Below are 18,350 nucleotides of genomic sequence, written 5' to 3' on the forward strand. Positions count from 1 at the left end.
CATGCCTATATAATTTATATCTTGCTTGTTGTCAAGACTCATATACCTACTCTATGGTTTTGGGAATTACTTTAAGATGTCATAAATTAAGCTATGAAATATCTTTCGGTACCCTGCACTTATATCTTCACTTTTATATCAGCACTTCTATATTTTACTCATTTCTCGAATGAGGCTTTGCCCAGGATGCCGGATAGATTATGCAACGGCGCCTATTTCTGTGAAGCAGTAATGTGTGAGCATTATTGTGTTTCTGTCTGAAGGGCGCCGTAGCTGGTGAATAACTGGGCAAATGAGACTTAACATTTAATGTCTCAAGGTGATGAGCGCAATTGTAGTGCCATTCAGAATTTTTGGGTTTTTCAAGAAGCCTGAATGGCACTGCATTGTAATCAACATCAAATAACATCAGCTGAACGTTTTGCTCATCTCATCCCTTACTGTTATAAATAAATAAATAAAATGAACTTCTGAATGTTGTCACTACACAGTACAACAATCCATTTGCCTCTTTACTGGTTCCTAGCACTCGGAACAACCCTTTTAAAACCGCTCTGTTTCTTGATACTCTTGACTTGTTCCCTTCTGAGCTCGACAGCAGTCCATCTACTTTCATCCAAACTCTAACATAACCAAACTCCATTCTATTTAACTTACTATACATCTTTTTAAGCTTCACATTCCTCTCTATCTACGCCAAAACTTTACTATCAAACGCGTGTAATTGTAACAGTGTTTTTACATTTTTATTATTGCTTTAGCTAACCCGACGTTTCGTGAACTTTTCAGAGCACGTTTTCAGGGGGACTGCGGTTGACAGGAGTCGAGATAGTATTTTTCATATTATGAAGTTTAGTGCCATTCGGAGATGGTATTTGCTGTAGACAGATGGTTTTTGGCAAAATTTACTGACAGTGCCTTCTTCTTTTTTGGCATGTGTAGTTAAATGTGTAACACTCGCAAGAAAATTTGAATTAATGCATTCAAACAAAGAATTGTGTATAAAAATATGACTTTATTGGATTATGGTACTTATTGCTATGGATGGCACTGTTCAGAAGTGGTAAGGTTGTCTGAATCCAGGTGCGACGAGCCGTTGTTGGTTGTAGCCGCGAGCGGCGAACACTCCTGACTCGTACTTTCCGTCGTGGTAGCTGCCTGTAAGTGAACATTAATATGATGAAAAAATCAAATCTTATAACTATATTTACAATACTATGACTACATAAAATTAAAACTATCATTAGGAAGCGTACCAAGAATACTGGCAGCATTTCTGCGTGGGATAACTAGGCTGATCCGTTGACCGAGATAGCTGCCAGCGCTTGGGTGATGAAATATATAAAATATAGAATAGAAATTTATTAAAAAAAACTTAACAAACAGTTCTCATTCAAATTCAAATATTTTCATTCAAAATCACTTATTTAACGTAACGTGAAAAACTACCACCCATTCAAAATACTCGTAGACTGCCTCAGACCTGAGAAGAACGGGCGCAAGTAACTCTAGGGGCTTTTTTATATAAAAATATGGAATACAATGTAATGGCTTCATTCCCAGTCTGTGGTATAATTAAGAAAACCATTTATGTTATAACCATTCCCAACAACCGTTTTTAACAATTGTTTTGAATCAATACCTTGTAATTAATTAGCACATATTTAACACTAACAATGATTTGTTTTAATTCTTATTCATTATTTATTGTTATTATATTATTACTAGCTGACCCAGCAAACGTTATATTTCTATATAAAGTAATAAAAATATTTTTGGCGTGTAAAAAGTAGATGCAACCGATTCTCAATTCTACCAAATTTATCGTATTACAATTATTGTAAGATGTGGATAGGAAAGAATAATATAAAAATTGCGATACAAAAATAGGTGTTGACCGTAGAGGGTTGATGTTTTATCATAAAAAAAAATAAAAACAAAAATATATGTCCAAAAAAATAAAAAATAAATTTAGGGACCATCATTAACATTTAGGGGAATGAAAAATAGATAGTAGCCGATTCTCAGACCTACTGAATATGCATATTAAATTTGGTAAAAATCACTAAAGCCGTTTCGAAGGAGTAAAGTAACTAACATTGTGACACGAGAATTTTATATATAAGATTTATACTTATTGTTATTATAGTTTTGGATAAACTTGAATTATATTACATCTGTAAACAACAGCTACTCGATCTATCCATCTATCTAATATATCTATCTGTTTAATATATGTAAGAGATTTCCACCTATCACATCGCGATATCTCTGACACCATAAGGCCCTGAGACATAATTTGGTAGGAATATTCCTTTTATCGAGTAGAGGCCAGTCAATAACGGATAAAATTTCACCCGCAAGAAGGTTTGCACGTTGTAGCATTGAAACACCACCTAATATGTGGACGAAGTCACGGGTAAAAGCTAGTATGTATACATAAGAACTTACAAATGTATGGTGTATTTTAGGATTAAATCTGATTATTCATGCGATTTTTTTTAATAATGATCGCCAGACCTAGCTCCAACGGACTACCACTTTTTTCGTGATTTCGACAATTTTCTACGTGATAAAAAGTTTTCTTCTCAGGAAGCAGTACAAAATGCTTTCACACAGACGAATCTAGATCACTACCGTTCTATCGCAAAGATACTAATGACTTTTCATATTAGATAATAATAATATTGACACACTTCACACAAATTATCTTGCCGCATGTTAAGCATATATAGCCTGTGTTATGGGTTACAAGACAATGATATATTTAATACTTACTGAAACATACATAAATTTATATAAACATACAAAAATACATTTAAACATCCATGACTCGGAAACAAACATCCATATTCATCATATAAATGCTTGCACCTACCGGGATTCGAACCCGGGACCTCTAGCTTAGTAGGTAGGATCGCTAGCCACTCGGCTATACAGGTCGTGAGATGGCAGCAATGTATAGATAACAATGTTAATTATTTTGATTAAATAAAAATGTAAAATAAAAATAAAACTAATTTCAATTTATCAGTACAAATCAGCAATTACATACTTTATTTAACCCCTAATATTAAAGAAACTCCTTGCAATCAATAATGACAACCAATCAATTTACAATCAGGTCGCTTCCGTTCAATACATTTGCGTAATAATAAAAACTCAATGTGTTGCCTGAGGCTGTACAGAATTAATAAAGGTTACATTGATAGATTGTCATAATTAATAGGATTCACTTGGCAGTGTGAGTTATATGAACTGTGGTGTAATTACTTGATGGCTTGAAATCATAATTATATGCTTCGCGGAACACAACTGTAAAAGCTGTTTTATTAATGTTGAAATTAGACAGAAGCCTTTTGAAATTGGGAAATTAAAAATATGTTATTTATGTGTTATTATGGGGTTAAAAAACACATTTTATAAATTAGTATCAAAAATTTTTATTATACACTATTTCATATATGTATAAATACTTTTCAAAGAGCTATAAATAAAATTACCTAATTTGCAATTGTTGGGGTTGTGTTAGGAGAAAAACCAAACATCCCACGAAAAACTAAAATGAGGCTAGTCAACACTCAATTTTTTTCCATCTATAGCTATGGGGCTGAGAGATGGACACTCAACAATGACGACAGATATCGGATTGATGCCTAAGGGATGTGGTGCTGGAGGAAGATGCTTCAAATCCCTTGGACAGCATTCCGCACCAACCAATCCATCCTTCACACTGTAGGTGTAAAAGGCTCTCATTCCATCTGCCACCGAGAATTATAAAGGTTCTTTGGAAATATCGCCAGAGAAGATGGCCACAACCTCAATCAAGTGATGGTTACTGGGAAGGTAGATGGACGACGATACCGGACTTCATGACGCACTGCACGTCACATTTGGCAAACTATTATCAAAAAGTTGAATCCTCATAGAAATCATGACCCTCAGCAATGAGGCGAAGCGAGGAGGAGGAATTAGGAGATAGCCTGCCACATCTAGAGAGTGCAACAAATATGACAAGATTTATGAGTGGTGCAGGTATAGGATTGGGCAAGCCGTGTCACTCATTGGGATAATCTCATCTTTGTATTCTTCTGATAACTTTAACGGATCCAGATCGTCACTAAATATTACAAAAATTTTTTTATGTTGCGGAATTGCAAACTGGGCCTACAGACCCGGCGGTCTTATAGTAATACGTTTTTTTATGGAAGAGCGGACAATCGAGCGTACGGGTCACCTGGTGTGCGATCACCGCCGCCCACATTCTCTTGCAACACCAGAGGAATCACAGGAGCACTGCCACCCTTTAAGGAACGTGTACGCGCTCTTTTTGAAGGTACCCATGTTACATCGTACCAGAAATACCGCACAAGGAAAGCTCAGTCCGCAGCTTACTCGTACGTGGAAGAAAGTTACTTGAAAACCGCACTGTGGAGGAATGCCTCACACTCAGATGGTGGGGATGATATCCTAATTTCTGGCGTGCCGTGCGAAGGTGGAATTCGGCGGCAGGAATGATAATACGTATTCATAGATTACCATCATTTGCATTCCATTTCTTATCAATATTAGGATGAAACCTTTTTCTACTCGATACTCGCATCGCAATTATTGTTTTATTTATTTATCTAAGAAAAACCTTTATTCACCCCAAATACTTTATACAATACAAATACAATCCTCCGCCAAACTGAATAGCAGTTTGTTGACAGAGAAAAAGCTCCCATAGTTATACGGATATTAAATTACCTCCGGCTTTCCCCTCAATTTTTTAGCAAATGAGCGAGAATGTAACTTTTGTATTCACTTTTGGTGTTGGTCTCAATTTTTAACATGTACTGTTGAACAGTTTTGGTACAAGAAACCTTGCTTGTTTACCATTATATTTCTATCTTCTAGGTACAGACAGCATATACAATTGCCCTCGTCACTTCGAGACATATACTTGTATTGCACATGTAAGTCCAATTAGCCCAGTTATTTCACAAGTAAGTTACAGCACCTTACAAACAGAAACTTTTATTTTGTATTAGTTTACATTTAGTTTTTTGACTTACTCGTATTAGGCATTGACTCTTTGACGTTTGAGTATTATTGTTACATCACTTTACGTATATTGTAATTTAAATAGTTTGTAAAGAGTGGCAATGAGTTTGTTACATCTTATCATCAGATTTTACTGTCACTTTACGAAGATCCGGTAAATTCAAAAAATTAAAAATTCATTCCGTGTCATTCAAATAAGTGTCATTTCCGTGACCTTCATGAAGTGATTTTGATTTGATTTCAAACACAAAAATACTTGAACATTACTTCTTGACTGTGTTACTACAGTCTATGCAAATAAGCCACCCACTGGTAAATTTATATTATTATTAACAAACTTCTATATGAAATGAAATTTCAATTTATCATTCCATTACGAAAACCTAGCAATCGAATCAAACTCACATGAAAACTTAGCTTAGTTAGCATTAATACGAAAAGCAAAACCAATAAATTCTACTTGTCTAAATACGAAACCAAATCCTTGATTCACGCCTAGTTATAAGCAATAAATAATAATTGTGATATGAAATTTAATGTTAATGTTATGCTTGAGCATAGCGTCGTTATAATATTTATTCAACTATAAATGCTTGGTGTTACTAAAACAGATCCACACTATAAAATAGTATTCTACAAATCACTCAAGAAGCTCAGTATACACTATATTTACTTTCTTTTACACCCTTATTTTAAAATTACCAAAATGAATTTTTTTTTAACCGACTTTTAAAAAGGAGGAGGTTCTCAATTCGTCGGTATGTTTTTTTTATGTTTGTTACCTCAAAACTTTCGAGTGGATCAACTGAATTTGATGATTCTTTTTTTATTTGAAAGCTGGTGCTTCCCATGTGGTCCCATTGTAATTTGTTTCAGATCTGATAGTGGCATGAGAAATCCATTAAAAGTCTGAAATTTGGTATACATACGTATAGCGATCATATATATGAAATTTACGATTCACTCAATATCGCGCCAACCGATATCGATGAATCTTTTTTTATTGGAAAGGATATACTTCAACGATAGTTTGGTGATAGTTTGGTTAGGTTCTGATTACGGAATCCATGACAAAGTAGCGGAACTCTCCAATTTTTAGGAGCAAATTAACGATACTCGGCCGAATCTTTTTTATGGTATCCTATTATTTAAGTCATCTACCATAACATAGTTATGACCAAATAATTGTCGTAGTCGAATATGATGATCAATGGGACTCCTGAACGACTTACAGTAAGGGTGCGATCTGTGGCAGAATTTCTTACTGTCTGTAATCAAATTGCAAAGCGCTTACTTTCATTGCTGCATTGAAAAATTTAGTATATCTACACATATTTAGACAAATTGTTAGTTAGTGTACTTCAAATTCACTAAAAATCAATTAAAAATTTAATTCCCACTTTCGACGACTCAACAAAGGCTGAGCTTTTATTCTTATATAATCCTAATCCCTACTAATATTATAAATGTGAATGTCAGTTTGTTTGTTACGCTTTCACGCCTTAAGCACTCAACCGATTTCGATAATTTAATACAAAGATAGAGCAGAGCTTCGAAGAGGACATAGGCTACCTTTTGTTGCGAAAAAATAAATAAAGGGGTTTTGAAATAATAATTCATGTTCTTACCATCATCAAAGATCCCGGAGGCTTCATCTCTTGCGTTCTCTTGTAGAGCCTTTGCGATAGCCTCGGGCACAGGTGGAGGGGTCGGCAGGTGAGCACCTGAGGCTTGGAAGCCGTTGACGTCAGCAGTATATCTGACGCTGTACACCTGACCGTCGTCCCCAGTGTATGAGTAACCACCCTGGGCTTGGTTTCCATTGTTTTCTACGCCAGTTTCTTCGGCTTGGATTCCTGGAAAATTGTTAAGACATAAATATAACATTACTGCTATTTAAACCTGATTTCAAAATGTAGATAGGTAGTATTTATGAGTAAATAGTAGGTAAATAAAATTTTAAAACAAATTTTATGAACGATGCGGGACTCGAACCCACGTTCTCTGGCGTCCCATGCGAGTGCTTTTCCAACTTAGCTAACCGGTCGAGTGACGTACCGTGATAAAATTTTGCATGCTTTGTTCAACTCTCAGGTTGAATTATTAATCCCAGAAGTGAACCCTCACTTCTGATAACCCTATCACTTTAAAAACACAACAGTTTAAATAGTAGGTATTATTATTATAATAAGACGCTCGTATAACTAGAGTTCTGTAATTCAAGATTTATAATATATACTATTCTTCTATTCAATATGGGATTCCAAATCAATATTTTAACGTCAATATAATGAACCAACCAAAAAGAATTCTAAAGGAATCAATTTTGAGAAAATTTTATGCCTTGTAACCATTCGAAAAGATGTGCTTCAGACCTGAGTAGATATACTGAACGGGCTTATTTCTGAACTAAACTTGCTTTATAATATAATTAATTCATTGTATATCCTGGATGCCGTCGTTCTTTTCGCAAGTTGTATTAATATCATTTAGAAAGTCATTTATGCCATTTTAACCTTCACAAACTTATTTTTAAATGTTACTTTGAATTTTACAACACCTGTGCAGTGTACATTTACATTGTTCTTGAGCATATACATCGCCCAACAAAAAATTTACTAACTCGACTTAACCGAGAAGTAGCTATATTTTTTTATGTTTTCTCCTGGTGGTAACATTATGATTATCATAGAAGAAACTGCATAACTAGCTTCTAAAAATATTGATGTAATATACCAAATAATGCAAAAAAAAAAAAACGTTAGTCTTTTTCGTTTTTTTTGGTCACCAGTGGGAGGCTCCTTTCCACAGGATGTCGGCTAGATTATGGGTACCACAACGGCGCCTATTTCTGCCGTGAAGCAGTAATATGTAAGCATTATTGTGTTCCGGTCTGAAGGGCGCCGTAGCTAGTGAAATTACTGGGCAAATGAGACAACATCTTATGTGTCAAGGTGGCGAGCGCAATTGTAGTGCCACTCAGTGTTTTTGGGGTGTTGGCACTGCATTGTAATGGGCAGGGCGTATCAATTACCATCAGCTGAACTTCCTGCTCGTCTCGTCCCTGTGTTCCATTCATTTGAAAATCAATTTAATAAAATTCAACAGCGAAATTTTCAATTCACCAAGTCTAAGAATACATACCATTTTCAGTATCGTAAGCGTAGTGATATCCGTTCTCGTTGGCATCAGATACCGATCTCAGAATGGCGGCATTCCTCTCGAGACCGGCACGAGGTCTTTCTTGGTAATACTGACGATACTGGGGCTGGTTGTACCCGGGGATGGCCCCTGCGGCGCAAGCTCCGACAATGGCGACGATGATGATCTGAAAATATATTAAAATTTTGTAGAAATATGAGAGCTACTTCTGTATTTTGATAGTTCTCTTAAAACACTCTTTTTAACCGACATCAAAAAAGGAGGAGGTTCTCAATTCGTCGGTATGCTTTTATTTATGTTTGTTACCTCAAAACTTTCGAACCGATATTGATAATTCTTTTCTTATTTCAAAGCTGGTGCTTCCCGTGTGGTCCCATTGTAATTTGGCATCCAGATCTGACAATGGCATCCATGAGGAAACCATAAAAGTCTTAAATTTGCTATAAGTATTTAAAGGTTATTAAATTAATAAAATAGATTGTATAAAAATACGCAATTATTTTTATACATTTTAGTGAATATTATATTATCTATTGTTTTGAACTAGTGTTTTTGAAGTCAGTTGTTTTATTGTAAAAAAAAAATTATTACAAGGACATCTGGTCTTTGATTCACTGCAGTTACGTAGGTACGTGGCTCTTACTAAATTTTATCACAAAATAATTCGCGACAAAGTGGACTGCACATACTTATTACAACGTTTGCTCCGTTTCTTTGTACGTACGTACGCGCTCGGCGACACACATTCAACCACATAAGCACACGCATGTAATTCGAGCCATCTGTCTTCTAAACTCTGTACTTGAGGTAGCACCACAGTGTGATCTATTTGCCAGCTCGATGGGACGTTTGGTCAAAGAATGTACGAAAAGATTTGAGAGTATGATGTCTGTAAGCTCTATAAAAAAGATAACTAGTTTATTATTTTAATTGTTTTCTTTCTTTAGCATGGTATCTTTGTAACGGTTTAGATTTAATCTGTAATGTTACATTGTATTTTAATAAATAAATGAATTTCGACGAAGTTACTAGCGCCACGAACAAGGGCGGTTGTAGTTACAGAGTTCTTCAATTTAAAATCTTCGAATTATACTAAATATATTATAATAAAAAATGAGAGTCCATGAGAGTTTAAATAAACATACGGACAGAACATTCAAACATTATACGATAAAATTTTTATATTTCAGGGATTAAAAACTTGGTATTGAGTTTCTTACTTTTTCTAATTATTTTAGGTCACTTTGCAAAACTGGCGAATGCGTTGAGTATGAATTTAGCAAAGTTATCTTTCCAACGGATTTGAAAATAAAAAAAATATTATATGATTATTCTTCTATCATCTTATGAGAAATGTTTAAGGCAACAGTGTTATGCCTAATTACGCCCATTAAACATCGACAAACAAAGATTAATTTAATATTATGGCGCATTTACCCAAGAAAATTATAACAACAGGCTAATCAAAGAGTAGGAATTGTTTTTTGCAGGCATGTATAGCCATAGAAGATACACGAAATGGAACACATTTGTGATAGATAGAGCTTTAAAAAGCACAGTCCTCATAAACTCACACTTGTAAAAATTCAATTTATAATGTTATAGAAAGATGAAAAAAAATTTACAAAATCTATTTTATGTTACACATTTTTAATGAAAGAATCACCAAATAAATAAATTTTCACAATTGGTTTAATTAAGCTGCTTATAAAGAAACAATAGTTTACTGCATAGTAAAGTAAATTTAATTGATAAGAGTCACGATAATTCAGAGATTTGCCATACTAAGAATGATCGTAAGGAATGTTTTGGTAACATGAAATCTTAAATTTATGCAACAAATGTCTTTCTTGGTAAAAATATACAAAAAGAATAATCAAAACAAACCGGAAACAATCCAAAAAAATGAAAGCTTTCACACGATTCACAAACAATGGCCGAATTTCAAAAGCTTGAAAAGAAATCGTGATTGATCTAAGAATTAGAGATCATTAAACGAATAATTATATAAAATATTGGGACGTACCAACTGCATGTTGCTGCTTGTGGTAACTCCTCAAGAATGATATCAATCAGGCCTCACCCAGTTTATATAGGTGCTTCAATAGAACCAGTGTCAAGGTCTTCGTAGGATCTTCAGAGATTCCGAACCATCAGTTTTGAAGTCATTCCAAACGCTTACAAGCAATTCTCGCCTCTGTCTCGTTGTATTAAATCGTATTTTTTGGAAACATTTTATTGCATTACATTTATAAGTAGGCAAATTTGTAAGTGAATTTGTAACAAGGAGGTTAATGCGATAGTAATCTTTATGAATGGTATGTACTCGCCTCGTTGATATACTATTACGATACATTCAAAATACTTCGAAACATGCTATCTAATCATACTTGCAAATTTTTGGTTTGCTGCTTTTTAATTTTTATAATAAATTTAAATATTCGTCTATCCTCTACTGTGCCGTTTTCAAGGAAATTTTTGCCACATACAACTAAATTACTGAGCTTCTTTGCGCTATTTTTCCAGGACGATACGACACAAACCTTCCTTCTGATTTCTTCTTGTGTTGCAGGAGAGTGAAGGCAGTGGTGATCACTGAACATCAGGTGAACCAAACGCTCGTTTGTTCTTCTCTTCCATTGAACAAAAGAATAACCCAAATAGATCTATAAATCTTTATAATATAAGATTGAATCGGGATGATAAGATAAAATTAATCTAGTGATAATTGAGTTAATACTAAGGCGTCTATTCTCTAGTTTCCGAAGGATTCAGCAACCATATTGTTTTTTATATATATGGAATATTGCTGTCATCTCTGGTCTGGCGCACCCCAGTATCAGCTCGATCCATTTGACCGCGTGCATCGCAGAGTAGCTCGAATTGTCGGGGACACAGTGCTCTGTGAATGGCTGGATCACTTGGCGAAGCGTAGAAACGTCGCTTCATTGTGTGTCTTCTACCGCATTTATCAGGGGGAGTGTTGAGCTGTTTCACCTGATTTCTGCCGCTAAATTCCACCTTCGCACGACTCGCCACAAATTAGGATTTCATCCCCACCATCTGGATGTGCGGCGGTCCTCTACAGTGCGGTTTTCAAGGAGCTTTGCAAGGTGTTGCAAGAGAATGTGGGCGGCGATGATCACTTAACACCAGGTGACCCGTACGCTTGTTTGTCCTCTCTTTTCCATAAAAAAAGTGGTCAGTTTATTGTACTCAGAATGATGTTGGATTTAAAGTACAAATATTTAATATGTCGTGGTTGGAGATGGTAGTATTTCAGCCAATAATTATTACAGAGCAATATATTATTGGCTGCGTGTTATAATATATTTAAAAATCATTTTTAACTGATTAAAAAAACCTACATTTATGAATGTCAAACTTATATAATATTTCTCTATTTACCACCACTTCGGAAACTTGTTTTAATGAGAGAAATTGGCAAGTTGCCACTTTTGAGTAAATTATCGTTTAACAAAATATTTTTGAAATATAATTAACGCAAAGCGATACAATAAAAATACTATTAAGGTTAAGAAAAAAAAGTAAACATAAAACTTTCAAAATATTTACAAGTACAAAGCAGCATACACTGTAAAAAACTTACTTACTATGAGACCATCAACACAAAAAAATTTAAAGAAATTTTCAACATATACTAACTGACCCAGCAAACGTTGTATTGCCATAAAAATAGATGTTGGCCGATTCTCAGATCTACCCGATATGCACACAAAATTTCATACAAATCAGTTCAGCCGTTTCGGAGGAGTTTGGTAACAGCGACACGAGAATTTTATGCATCAGATAAGATTTCATATTATATACAGTAAATATATTTTCCGTATAGGACCCTTAATTGTTATGTTTTTTATGTTGTCATTTTCATTAGTTACTTTTATATCAAAATTCTATGAAAATGTTGTGTTTTTATTAACATAATTTTCTAAGAGTTATTAATTTCTCTAAATTAGAAATAGAATTTTAGTTATGCTAACATTGACTCTGTCATTTTTAGAGGATACAAGAACAGAATGGAACCAGTGCACTTGATGGTCACTGATCAGTGCTGATCATGTTTTTGCCAACACCAGAGATATGACATCAATTTCAAAAACACATGTACATTTCCAGTTTCATTATAAATTTAAATTCATTATTTCAGCCGGCAGACGTCCACTGCTGGACAAAGGCCTCGATTCTCGATCAAACGATAGGTCCTGCCCTGCTCTCATCTATGGATTAAATTAGATTTAACTACTAAAATCATTTGAATGTATCGAAGAAGCTAGTGGAGCGTCTTCCATTTCATTACATACAATGAATAGCAAGTCGGATCTTGAACGATCAAGACCTTTTCGATTCATTTGGCTATTTAAGCGTTGCGTAGAAATGTGGGATCTACGAGAGGAGAAAAATACATTGACGTACTTAAGTTGTGACTACTACCGATAAAAATCTCCATATGTGCTGGTAACTCTATCTACTATAATATGTATATAGATATTGCGAAAGAAACTTTAATTCATATCATCTTCCGACTTCAGTATTACTGAATGGATACAACATAGGAAACTTAAATTTTTTACCATATTTGCTCTCATTTGAAAAACATCCTTTTATTTCTGATACTGCAGATATGCATAGAAAGATCTTTGTCCCCATTATAAGAAAAAAATTGCGTGCGTACAAAGTACACAATATATTATCAGATGTAAAACCTGCACTGTGCATGAACCTCTAAACTGCATATGAAGTCCTGGTACATGTTGCTAGGATGACACATGATTTCAACCGCTATGAAAGACATTACTATCATCGCTACCATGTTTATGTTCTCCTCGTGTCGCATATATTAAGGTCACATGACGACAGAATATATCAAGGTATACTCGCGTTATAGTAATGACCATCTCTTCTTCAACTATGATCGCCTGGTACCAAAACACTGTATAATACTTCCTGTCTCATTTTCTCCCACTTTATGAATTTATGTGTCTGTCTCTTTTTACTGTCGCGCTTTGTCGTTTCATCGACTTTGAAATCACAACGATACTAAAGAAGTTTTCACTTTAAAAATTAAATAAACAAAAGATTATGTAAAACAATTTGTAGTAATCAAAACAAACAAATATTGACTCCCTTTAAGGATATACATTAATAACAGTAATTGTATTTTAAACGTTATTATGCCTCATAGTTCGATCTATTTATATCCAAACATGAAATTCAAATTAAATAACATTAACGATTACATGTTAGATAATCGGATGGTTGAGTCCTGAGTATTGTGTCGCCCACGCCTATGTCAAGGATGCTTGAATCATTTGGGAAGTGTGTGGTGTCTCTAAAACAAAAGATATTGACCTTCATGATTGGAATTTGATGCAAATGCGGCAAGTGCGTGTCGGATTCTATCAATCGCTTGTTTAATCAAAGTCTCTCATTCAAATTCAAATTCAAATATTTTTATTCAAAATAGTATGTGACATCACTATTTGAAAGTCTTAAACTACCACCCATTCCAAAATGAATGCGTCAGACCTGAGAAGAACCGGCGCAACAAACTCAGCGGGCTTTTATTTTCATCGAAAAAATATGTTTACAAAGTAATATTGTACAATTAAACTTATTATTTAATAGCCTGAGGGCGGTCACTCAATTCACAATCTGTGGTATCATTAAGAAAGTCATTTATATTATAGTTAACTTTACCCACAAACGTTTTTTAACAATTCTTTTGAATAACGTAATAATTTTGTTTTGAACATTTTCTGGGATCTTGTTGTAAAAGCATATACATCGCCCCACAAAAGACTTACTAACTCGACTTAGCCGAGTAGTAGGCACTATAAGTTTATGTCTGTTCCTGGTGTTAACATTATTTTTTGTGTTCCATATATTTCCATTTTCTCAAGAACGCATAGAGGAGTTAAGTTGAAGCTAACGTTAGTGGCCTAAAAAACCAAGCTTAAAGAATCTTGATAATTTTACTGATAAAAATGAACTCATTGCTACACTATTAAATGAATATTTACAGCGACAGGATAATATATAATATTATTTTTAAACAAAATTAATGCATAGTGACACAACAAAGCAACTCAAACGTTTTGAATTTGTTGTAAGTTATAAAAAAGGCAATTTATCATAAATTAAACCCCAAATAAGCGTATCGAATGCAGGAGATGCTATCAGATCAATACAGATACTGTAAATAAGTATAATGCGAGCATACATAATAGCAATACATATATTATTTTAAATATGGCAGTGGCAGGATGATTCTGTTGCCAGAGACTCGGTTTCAGATTCTTAAAAGTTATTATATATATATATTATTTATAATCGCTTATAAAATGCTCACGGAATGCCTTTATTTACTTGCGGTGTGTGTGGATGATGCAGCTACTGTACTCAATAACTTTTGTATTAATTTACATTTACTTTTTTAACTTACTCGTGTAAGGCATTGACTATTTGACGTTTGAGTATGTTTGTTGCATCACTTTACATATTATATTTTAATTGAAAAGATTTGTAAATCGATGAAAACGTAAATCTTGATATAAAAGAGTGACAGTGAGTTTCTTGCTACTTCTTCTCAGTTCAACCCTTTACGAAGTAGCGGTAGATTACCATCCCACTTTCAATAAGCCCGTAGTCGTCTCTTACGACACCCTTGGCCCTGGGACTACCCTATTCTTTTTACGCCCCTGGGAAGCACAGGGATTTGATTTGATAAAAACATAAAGCAGAGCCGATAAACACAATATTACGTCGAGTACTACTTACGCCGAGCTACTCGCAGAGTAGGAACTAAACCCAAATGAAACAGACCTTTATTCACATACAAAATTTAAATATTTTTATTGTTAGCATGTAAGTAAAGTTCCTTTAAATCCTTGATCATGGACCACATAACAGGAATATGTGCCTATTTAATTATATGTTGGTACTAGTACAATTCAACAGCAGAAAATTAGATATTCTATTCAAACTCAACATCTAATCGGTGATTTTATAGAACAGTAGTATTGAAGATATTATTGGATTTAAACAAACCATAATACACAAATCCAACAGACACGAGCAGCATGTTAACCTTTTCATTTCAAAGTTTTTGATAAAACATTTTGACAGTACTACAGACAATAGACACTAAAAATAGATATTATCTACAATTCAAACATACAGTTTATTCTGGATGTATTTTCGTATAGGCATCTTTCAACGTACTCTTGGACAAGAATACTCAATGGGACCCATTCAATGATTGGTGAGATCCCTAGTTTCTGAACTACTAAGGTGCGGAGAGCATTCAAATTCTATAATTCATTTTGTAATTTTTCCTTTTTTGTATTTAGTCTAATTAGTGTTAGTGGCATTGCCGTGCTTATTGGACAACAAATAAATAGGTTTTCATCGAAATTCTAACAATAATAGTTCAAGGTAAGATGTTAGGATTCCTGATTACTCTGGTATTGCAGGAGAATGTGGGCGGCGGTTATTACTTAATATCAGGTGAAAAGTACAATCTTTTATGCTCGTCTTCCATATAAAATCGACCATAAGAACTTGAAATCGCCACCGACACTTTCAAACGCCAACACTTTTAGATTTTGGCTATGCCTGAGCTCATTAGCTACACCATGGTTAACTTAAGAACATAATGGTGAACATTATTTTTTCTTATTTGGATAAGGTCTCGTTCTTCGTCATGAATGCCACTGCTTGTGGTGGCGTCGTGGGGCGTGTTGCACCCTTCCCTAAAATATGGTCGAAGGTGACATAATCCATTTTAATTAATATTTATACGTTTGTCTCGGAGCGTCGTCTTCCGATTGTCACTAAAATCATTCCAAACCTCTAAGGCAATTTCGATGTAATTTTTCCTGGTTTCTTAGTAATTTTTAGTGTGCCTTACATGAACAGTTGGACCCAGAAGTTGTCACTCCGATGATGAGCATTTGAAATGATTCTTAGGAACTTTTAACGGACAAGTTTATTTTTATATTAAAACTTAATTAATGCTCCATTAAGTCAACTATCAGAATGAATTATGAGCAGGAAACATGCATTGAGTATGCTAGTGTCATTTGTTCAAAGTGGCGGCAAAAAAAAATGCTACATATCATAATAAAAAATATATATAAATCAATCCATAACAGCTTAATGATATATAATAGCAAATAGACTTTTATTACATGTTTACTTGCTTATGTGCACATAAATTACTTATTGAACTGTGGGTGGACAAGTATCATCATTCCTTACAAATAGACATTTTAGAAGGAAGATTAATTGAAACGCTATTATTATGGAAATTATGAATTCACGACATAATAGCTAGCACCCACTTGGTGGTCTAAAAACCTTTTTAAGGTTTTACTAAGGTTTTAACGTTGAGTCACGATGTTACTAACATAAACTTGTTATGCCTACTACTCGGCTAAGTCGAGTTAGTAATTCTTTTATATATGCTTTTACAACAAGATCCCTGAAAATGTTCAAAACAAATGTATTACGATATTCAAAAGAATTGTTAAAAAACGTTTATGTGGTAAAGGTTACTATAACATAAATGACTTTCTTAATGACTTCACAGATTGGGAATGTACCGACCGCCCTCAGGCTATCAAATAATAAGTCAAATTGTACAACATTACTTTGTAAACATATTTTTTTGATGAAAAAAAAGCCCACTGACTTTCTTGCGCCCATTCTTCTCAGGTCTGAGGCATTCGTATTGCAATGGGTGGTTGTTTATAAGTGATGTCACATCCTATCTATCTATCTATATATATAAAAATAAATTGCTTTTCGTTAGTGTCACTAAAACTCGAGAACGCCTAGACCGATTTGGCTAATTTTGGTCTTGAATTATTTGTGGAAGTCCTGGGAAGGTTTAAAAGGTGAATAAATAGGAAAATGCTGCTAAATTAAATAAAAACAACAAATTTGTTTTTCCTTTGATATGTCCATACATAATTTCTATGAGAGAATTTATTGACGCACGGTTTGACAGTTCTGCTGTGAAACAATTTCATTACTACAGCAGGGTGCATATTTTACGAAGTAATTTTTGATGTTATTATATATTATTATTGACAAATTTATATAAAAACATTATTTTATTTATTATATACAGAACAACGTCTGTCGGGTCAGCTAGTTTTGAATAAAAATATTTGAATTTGAATTAGTCGTGTTTTTGCAGTTAAAATTTCCTTAGGCGTGCTGAAGTGAGGTTAATAATACGAATTAATAATACGAATTATGCTAACTAAGGATTTCGAGCGAACTTCACCCGAACCAACGTTAAATACATTACATACTACACAGACAGTTTATCTCTATATCTCGTCGCTGGCACATGAAGCCCTCTCCGGTCTCAATTTCACCCCATCGCGTTCGTCCTGTTGCATCAGTACGGTTTGCATTTTCAATACCGTTAGGTACATATCGTATTATCTAATATATAAAATTCTCGTGTCATGGTGTTAAACATTGAACTCCTCCGAAACGGCTTGAACGATTCTCATGAAATTTTGAGTGCATAATGGGTAGTCTGAGAATCGGACAACATCTATTTTTCATCCCCCTAAATGTTAAGGGTGGTCCACATGATTTATTTTAATTTTTTTTGACATTTTTTTTAAATTTGTTTGATTATAAGTCAGCATTAAAAAATATATACAACTTCACATTTTCACCCATCTACGATCAACAGTTACTTTTGTATCGCGATTTTAATATCGGCAATACAACGTTTGCTAGGTCAGCTAGTTTTTATATATATTCCTAGCTGACCAAGTAAACGTTGTGTTGCCATATTATAAAGCAATAAAAAAAAATCAATAATTAAAATTTTTGGGGTATTAAAAATAGATGACGACCGATTCTGAAACCTACCAAATAAATCGTACATAAAATTCATCGTACTACACTAATTATTGTATTCGATTGCCATCTTGCAAATCTATAGCGTATCTGTGGATGGAATAGAATAATATTAAAATCGCGATAAAAAAATAGGTGTTGATCGAAGATGGGTGAAAATTTGAAGTTGTTCGTATTTTTAATGCTGAATCATAATCATGGGGGTTATCAGTCCAAACCTTTTAGTAGGGGTAAAA

The 18,350-nt window shown here is 34.1% G+C and overlaps 1 protein-coding gene across 1 annotated transcript; it reads right to left on the minus strand.

Moving 5' to 3' along the window:
* Positions 1-995: 995 nt before the first annotated feature.
* LOC126972122 (cuticle protein 3-like) lies at positions 996-10,379 on the minus strand. The gene is made up of 4 exons (XM_050818716.1): positions 10,235-10,379; positions 8,191-8,374; positions 6,675-6,902; positions 996-1,158 (listed from the first exon to the last, which is right to left on the minus strand). The coding sequence occupies exons 1-4, from the start codon at positions 10,241-10,243 to the stop codon at positions 1,055-1,057; spliced, it is 525 nt and encodes a 174-aa protein (XP_050674673.1). The 5' UTR covers positions 10,244-10,379; the 3' UTR covers positions 996-1,054.
* Between the last annotated feature and the right edge of the window lie 7,971 nt (positions 10,380-18,350).

The sequence above is a fragment of the Leptidea sinapis genome, chromosome 25 (assembly GCF_905404315.1).
Source record: "Leptidea sinapis chromosome 25, ilLepSina1.1, whole genome shotgun sequence".
Classification (NCBI taxonomy): domain Eukaryota; kingdom Metazoa; phylum Arthropoda; class Insecta; order Lepidoptera; family Pieridae; genus Leptidea; species Leptidea sinapis.